The sequence below is a fragment of the Dama dama genome, chromosome 20, assembly GCF_033118175.1.
Source record: "Dama dama isolate Ldn47 chromosome 20, ASM3311817v1, whole genome shotgun sequence".
In the NCBI taxonomy this organism is placed as follows: Eukaryota; Metazoa; Chordata; class Mammalia; order Artiodactyla; family Cervidae; genus Dama; species Dama dama.
In genome coordinates this window covers 33,296,709-33,303,821 of record NC_083700.1, presented here as the reverse complement: position 1 = coordinate 33,303,821, position 7,113 = coordinate 33,296,709, and the positions used below count along the sequence as shown (strand labels likewise).

The 7,113-nt window shown below is 43.4% G+C and overlaps 1 protein-coding gene across 1 annotated transcript; it reads left to right on the top strand.

Annotated features, from left to right (window-relative positions):
- The first annotated feature begins 6,165 nt into the window (after positions 1-6,165).
- Positions 6,166-7,113, top strand: LOC133074516 (olfactory receptor 11A1-like). Its single transcript, XM_061168439.1, has one exon. The coding sequence runs from the start codon at positions 6,166-6,168 to the stop codon at positions 7,111-7,113; it is 948 nt and encodes a 315-aa protein (XP_061024422.1).

The following is a 7,113-nucleotide window of genomic DNA, read 5'->3' as shown; positions in this document are numbered from 1 at the left end:
AGAACAGTATGGAGATTCCTTTTAAAACTAGGAATAAAACTACCATATGACCCAGTAATTCCACTACTGGGCGAATATGCTCAGTTGCTCAGTTGTGTCGACTCTTTGTGACCCCCATGGAGTGTGGCCCACGAGGATCCTCGGTCCATGGAATTTTTCAGGCAATAATACTGGGGTGAACTACCATTTCCTCCTCCAGGGGATCTTTCTGACTCAGGGACCAAACCCACATCTCTTGTATCTCCTGCATTGGCAAGCAGATTCTTTACCGCTGTGCCATGTACACCCTGAGAAAACCGTAACTGAAAAAGATTTGTACCCCAGCTTCCATTGCAGCACTGTTTACAATAGCCAGGACATGGAAGCAACCTCAGTGTCCACTGACAGATGAACGGATAAAGAAGTTGTGGTACGTATATTCAATGGACTATTACTCAGTCATAAAAAAGAAGGAATTTCAGTCAGTTCTAATGACTGAATGCAACTAGAGCCTGTTACACAGAGTGAAGTAAGTCAGAAAGAGAAGAACAAATATTGTATATTAACACATTATATGTGAAATCTAGAAAAATGGTACTGATGAACCTATTTGCAGAACAGGAATAGAAACAAAAACAGAGAACAGACTTGTAGACACAGTAGGAGAAGGAGAGAGTGGGATGAAGTTAGAGAGTAGCATTGAAATATATACAGTAGTGTACGTAAAAATGGATAGCTAATAGGAAGCTGCTGTAACACGGGGAGCTCAGCCTGGTACGCTGTCACAACCTAGAAGCGTGGGAGACAGGTTCAAGAGGGAGGCAACGTATGTACACTTATGGCTGATTCTGTGGAAAGTTCTTAAAGAGATAGGAATGCCAGACCACCTTACCTCCCTCCTGAGAAATCTGTATGCAGGTCAAGAAGCAACAGTTAGAAGTGGGTGTGGAACAACAGACTGGTTCCAATATGTCAAGGCTGTATATTTTCACCCTACTCATTTAACTTACATGCAGAGTACATCATGTGAAATGCTGGGCTGGATGAAGCACAAGCTGGAATCAAGATTTCCAGGAGAAATATCAATAACCCCAGATATGCAGATGACACCACCCTCATGGCCGAAAGCAAAAAGCAACTAAAGAGCCTCTTGATGAAAGTGAAAGAGGAGAGTGAAAACGTTGGCTTAAAATTCAACATTCAGAAAGCTAAGATCATGGCACCCAGTCCCATCACTTCATGACAAATAGAAGCAGAAACAATGGAAACAGTGAAAGACTTTATTTTGGGGGGCTCCAAAATCACTGCAGATGGTGACTGCAGCCATGAAATTAAAAGATGCTTGCTCCTTGGGAGAAAAGCTATGACCAAACTGGACAGCATATTAAAAAGCAGAGACATTACTTTGCCAACAAAGGTCTGTCTAGTCAAAGCTATGGTTTTTCCAGTAGTCATGTATAGATGTGAGAATTGGACTATAAAGAAAGAGGAGTGCTGAAGAATTGATACTTTTGAACTGTGGTGTTGGAGAAGACTCTTGAGAGTCCCTTGGACTACAAAGAGATCAAACCAGTCCATCCTAAAGGAAATCAGTTCTGAATATTCATTGGGAGGACTGCTGCTGATGCTGAAACTCCGAAACAGGCCACCTGATACGAAGAACTGACTCATTGGAAAAGACCCTGATGCTGGGAAAGAATGCAGGTGGGAGGATAAGGGGATGACAGAGGATAAGATGGTTGGATGGCAGCACTGACTCGATGGACTTGAGTTTGAGTAAGTTCCAGGTGTTGGTGATGGACGGGGAAGCCTGGCGTGCTGCAGTCCATGGGGTCGCAAAAAGTCAGACGTGACTGAGTGACTGAACTGAACTGACCTGATGGTTGATTCATGCTGTTGTATGGCAGAAACTAGCACAACATTGTAAAGCAAGTACCCTCCAATTAAAAATGATTCTTTTTTAAAAGAATCATAATTAAAGTAGAAGTTTAACACAAAGCAAGGGGAAAGAGATTTCCTCTGAGTTAACTTGGTTTCATGTAATTTTCAAAACAACACGAATTCTCCACCAATATTACTTGGGAAATGCCCATGAGCACCAGTGTCAGGGGATGTTATTGCTTTACCCACAGAGGGACTAAAGTTTACACAGAGGAAAGAGGTCAAAAGATAGAGTCCAACTTAACTGGCCTCTAAAGGTTCATATGGAAAGACAGCTCCAACTTTGTTTTTGTCAGTTTCACAGGGAGGTGTATTTTTGTATAAAAGCAGGATTCCAAATGTCTATGCCAGTTCTATGAATCAAAGGGAATTGGACATTTATTGAGTCTGTGGTCTGGCTCCCCCAAAGTTGAGGTGGAACCCTCTCAGGCACTGACTGGTAAAGCTTACCTATTCTACTGCTGTATACTTTAGTTTTCTGTTTTGAATCTGTCCTTTGCTAGATGAGGTCAGGGATAACAATCCCCTAGCATACTAAATCAGTTATCAGTTTAGAAAGAAAATCAAACTTTTGTCTGTCTGGTTGACCAACTGTTCATCTGAATTAGTCAGCAGCTAGCAAGAGGCAACAGGTCTTATCAATAAACCAAATGTTGGCTGAATTGTTTGGTTAATTCACTGACTACCAAATTCCCTTTCAGATAGTGCCTGAATCGTTATGTCTTCCCTTGCTTTTTTGTTAGTGGAAACTACAGAGCCTCTGATTATTTACTGAATATTTGTGTTTTTACTTTGCTTTGTGATAAGCCTCTTCTCTTTCCCACAAGCTTGTGTCATATACGTCCTGGGGGAATGGACTGCTTTCCAATTAGGAAAAATATTCAGTGATTTTAGTCTCCTTTAACTGTCTTTATAAGTTGTTTTCATTGAACATCTCCAAATGAAGATGTCTTCCTAAGAGAGCACAGTAACTGGGCTGGCATAATTGAGAGGAAGGAGGGTATGGAAAAGAAAGAGAGAAGAGGAGAGGAGGGAGAGAAAGTGTCACCATTTATTAAGCACTTACTTTGGACCCAGCTCTGGGGCAGCGTGAATTACAGACCTATTTTGTGAGTTGGGCTTGTGGCTCTAGGGTCCAGCAGCATGCATGAGCAGAGTTCATGCAGGAGCATGTTAGCAGAGTCCACAATATTTCCATTAATATATATTTTTTATTTCCCCACTTCTGCGGAGGTGATAGAGGGAGAGATAGCAGTTGCCTATTAGGGTTTGGGGCAGGGAGTTAGTATCATCTCTCTACTGCCCTTAAAAACCTCATCTGCACAGACCTGGAGGCAACAGAGTGGCTCTTTCCTGAAAGGTTATAAAGTGTTTTTGCTCACATATATCTGTGATTGATATGTGGCTTCCCAGGTGGCCCTAGTGGTAAAGAGCCTGCCTGCCAATGCAGGAGACTTTAGACACACAGCTTCAATCCCTGGGTCGGGAAGATGCCCCGGAGGAGGGCACGGCAATACATTCCAGTGTTCTTGCCTGGAGAATCCCGTGGACAGAGGGACCTGGTGGGCCCCTAGGGTCTCAAGGAGCCAGACATGACTGAAGCAACTTAACGTGCACAGTGCGTCTGTGGTTGAGCAGGAACTTGAATCCAGGCCTGTTTAGTTCTAGAACCTGGGCTCTTAATCAGGCTTCACTGCCCTTCTAGCCAGTTCTCTCATATGTCTCACCTGCTTTCTGTTTCCTCTCAAGCCTTCCTGCACTGCAATAAGATATAGCAGCAGTCCTATAATTGCCTGGTAGTGGGAAAGTAGTAATTCCCTGTGCATGTATCCAAAAACTGTTAATTTGTTTAAGGTAACAGGTTAACCTGATTTTTTTTTTTTTTTAAGATTAGAAAAGACATAAAGGTAGCAGTGCAAAAGCAAGTCCAGGAGACAGGTAGAGGTTATGAGAGTCTGTGACCCCTTAAGGGATTGTTCCCTCACCAACCAACAAAGCAAGCCTCACCTTCCCAGAAGTTAAAACTTGGATGAGAGGCTCCCTTGTTTCTTTTCCCACCTCAGTGAGATAATGTAAACTTGCCTGTGTACCCAAGCCCCATGAGAGGCAGTGTTCATGGTTAGGAGTGGGGAATCCAGAACAAGTCTGAATCTCATCTCTGCCATTTTCGAGCTGATGACCATGGTTAAGTTATTTAGTTTCCCTGTGATACCATCTGGAAAGTAAAGATAATAAGAGTATTCACAACATAGGGTTGCTGTGATGATTAAGTGGGTTACATGTTTTTAGCACTTAGGACAGTGTCTGGGATCAAGCCCTGTCAACATCATTAGCAACAGCATCCAGGAGTTTGCTTGTATTCTCTCAGAGCCAAAGCCCTCTCTCTGAGATCTCCGGCTGTTATTTAAGCTTTTCAGGGAACTGAGTGGAGTTTTCTCTCATGCTCTACTCAATGGGCTCAGCCTGAGTTGCCAGTTACTGGGCATCCTCTGGGTACCAGGACTTTCTGTCCATGCAGATTCCAAGTTAGTTCTAAGAGCCCTTTGAAAAGCTGGAGCCAGATCTCCAAAGAATGGTACCTAGGACGCTGGATCGATTTTAAAATGGGATTAAAGTATTGAAGGCTTTTGTATGATAAGAGTTAGCAGGACGAGCTTAACCACTAACACGATTACAAGGCGCACACACTGCAGGATGTGACAAAAGAAATGGATGTGTTGTCAATGCTCCCTTCAAAGTAAGGGCAATTCCTTGGTAAGCTTAAATAATGTTGACAGTCCTGAACAGCCAGACACTTCCCAATCTTTATACATATATTCTTTTTGCACATTCTAGGCACATGTGAGGGGCTTCCCAGGTGGCCCAGAGGTAAAGAAACTGCCTGCCAAGCAGGAAACATGGGTTTGATACCTGGGTCAGGAAGATCCCCTGAAGAAGAAAATGGCAACCCACTCCAGAATTCCTGCCTGGAGAATTCCGTGGACAGAGGAGCCTGGAGGGCTATAGTCCATGGGGTCACAAAATAGTCAGATACGACTTAGTGACTAATCACAAACAAAATAGGCACATGTTAAGTGCTTCTACCACTCTGTATCCCATTTTACAGATGAGAAACTAGGTCTCAGAGAATTTTAACAGCTTGTTCAAAGTATGATTCATAAAGCAGAGCTCCAGGCTTTGTTTAGGACTCTCTGGTTACTCATGATACCTACCTCATGATTAAGCTCACACAGTGCTTTTTGATTCTGCATGTGTGTTAGGAATAGTAAAGTGGCTTCAGTCTTAGACCTTGTCTGTGGACAGCAGTACTTGGGGAGGGGGGCAGGTTCTGTGTCTGTCCTGAACTTTGCTTGGACAAAGACAGAAATGAGGAGCAAAATTAGGCTACTTATCTCACTCAAAAGAACTTGAGGGTATTGTGTTGTTGGTTGGTTGCATAAAGTGCCTTAGGCTACCTGGTTCTGAAACTTCTTTTCCCATTTACTGCAGCCCCATATTTTTTAAAATGTCAACGGTTTAATTTTTATTTTGTCTATTCAAAATTGTGAAAGAAAGCACTCTTGCCTTTGTATTACATCAGCATCAAAGAACCTGAAACCTTACATTCACATGCTTTTTTCTCTTGCTAGCACTGTGGAAATCAAAGCAGAAATAAGAGATTTAACTTTCAATTCACTAAGAAGTTAAAAGGAAGGGAATATATGGTCAATGTGATGAGACCTCTGTCTCTAAAGATAAACAGTGCTTGAGGAGAAAGGAGAGGGTTCTCCATCCCAGGCCCTCAATTCTCTACATTCTGTCCAAGAGTTCACAGATCTTCTGAAGTGTACCTGCCTTCCTTTTAAATCTTTCTTTTTTCCATAACTCTCCGGGCTAACATAGTATATTCAAGATAAGCACAGAGCAGGCAACTTTCCTTTCTTTCTTTCTTTTTTCCTCCCTCCTTTTTGTACTTTTCTTCGCCTTTCTCCTGGTTCCTGCTTTCATGAAAGCCCGAGGTTGCTCCTGATGAGGTAAAGATACAGATAGGAGAAGGGGTCACAAGTTCTTATTGAAGATTCTTTTCTTTCCCATTTCAGGTCTTGGAAAAAAAAAGAAAACACTCCTTCACCCAGATAAAAAAAAAAAATCCTCCGAAAACCTGAGTGGGGAATGAAAAGCATCCACTGTCTGTCCATGCTCCATGTGTAAGTTACAACTTTCTGCACGTTGAATGTTTTATCACTCATTCAGGGAGGCCATGCCATGGTGACACTGCCCTGGGAAAACCAAACAGTAGTGGAATTTGTGCTTAAAGGATTCTCTTCCATCCCAGAGCTAAATATTTTTCTGTTTATGACGTTTTTAGTTTTATATATCTTAATTATTTCTGGAAACACCCTCATTATCCTGCTAGTTTTATTCAGCCGTCCCCTCCACACCCCCATGTACTTCTTCCTGGTCAATTTGTCCTTCCTAGAGATGTGGTATACGTCCAACATTGTCCCCAAGATGCTGCTGATTATCCTAGCCAGATGGAAGACTATCTCTGTGGCTGGCTGCCTGGCACAGTTCTACTTCTTTGGCTCCCTGGCTGCAACAGAGTGCCTCTTGCTCGCTGTGATGTCCTATGACCGCTACCTGGCCGTCTGCCAACCTCTCCACTATCCCATTCTCATGACTGGCCCCTTCTGCATTAGGCTGGCTGCCAGCTCTTGGCTCTGCTGCTTCCTTCTCACAACAATCACGATGGTCCCACTGTCTAGACTAACCTTCTGCAGACCCAGTGAAATTGATCACTTCTTTTGTGACTTCGCCCCTCTGGTCCATCTCTCCTGCATGGACACCTCACTGACTGAGACGATTGCCTATGCCACCTCTTCGGCAGTGACTCTGATCCCATTTCTCTTCATCACAGCCTCCTACTCCTGCATTCTTGCTGCTATCCTAAGAATTCCATCTGGCACTGGCCGGCAAAAGGCCTTTTCCACTTGCTCCTCCCACCTCACCGTGGTCATGGTGTTTTACGGGACACTGATTGCCACATACCTTGTACCCTCAGCCAACTCTTCCCAACTCTTGCACAAAGGATTTTCTCTGCTCTATACCATCCTAACACCGATGTTCAACCCCATCATCTATAGCCTGAGAAACAGAGACATCCATGAAGCCCTGAAGAAGTGCTTGAGTAAGAAGCCAGGTTTCCTTAGATGA

Bases quoted from the DNA above. Each gene is read 5' to 3' on its own strand.
- LOC133074516 (XM_061168439.1), top strand. From the start codon at position 6,166: ATGGTGACACTGCCCTGGGAAAACCAAACAGTAGTGGAATTTGTGCTT.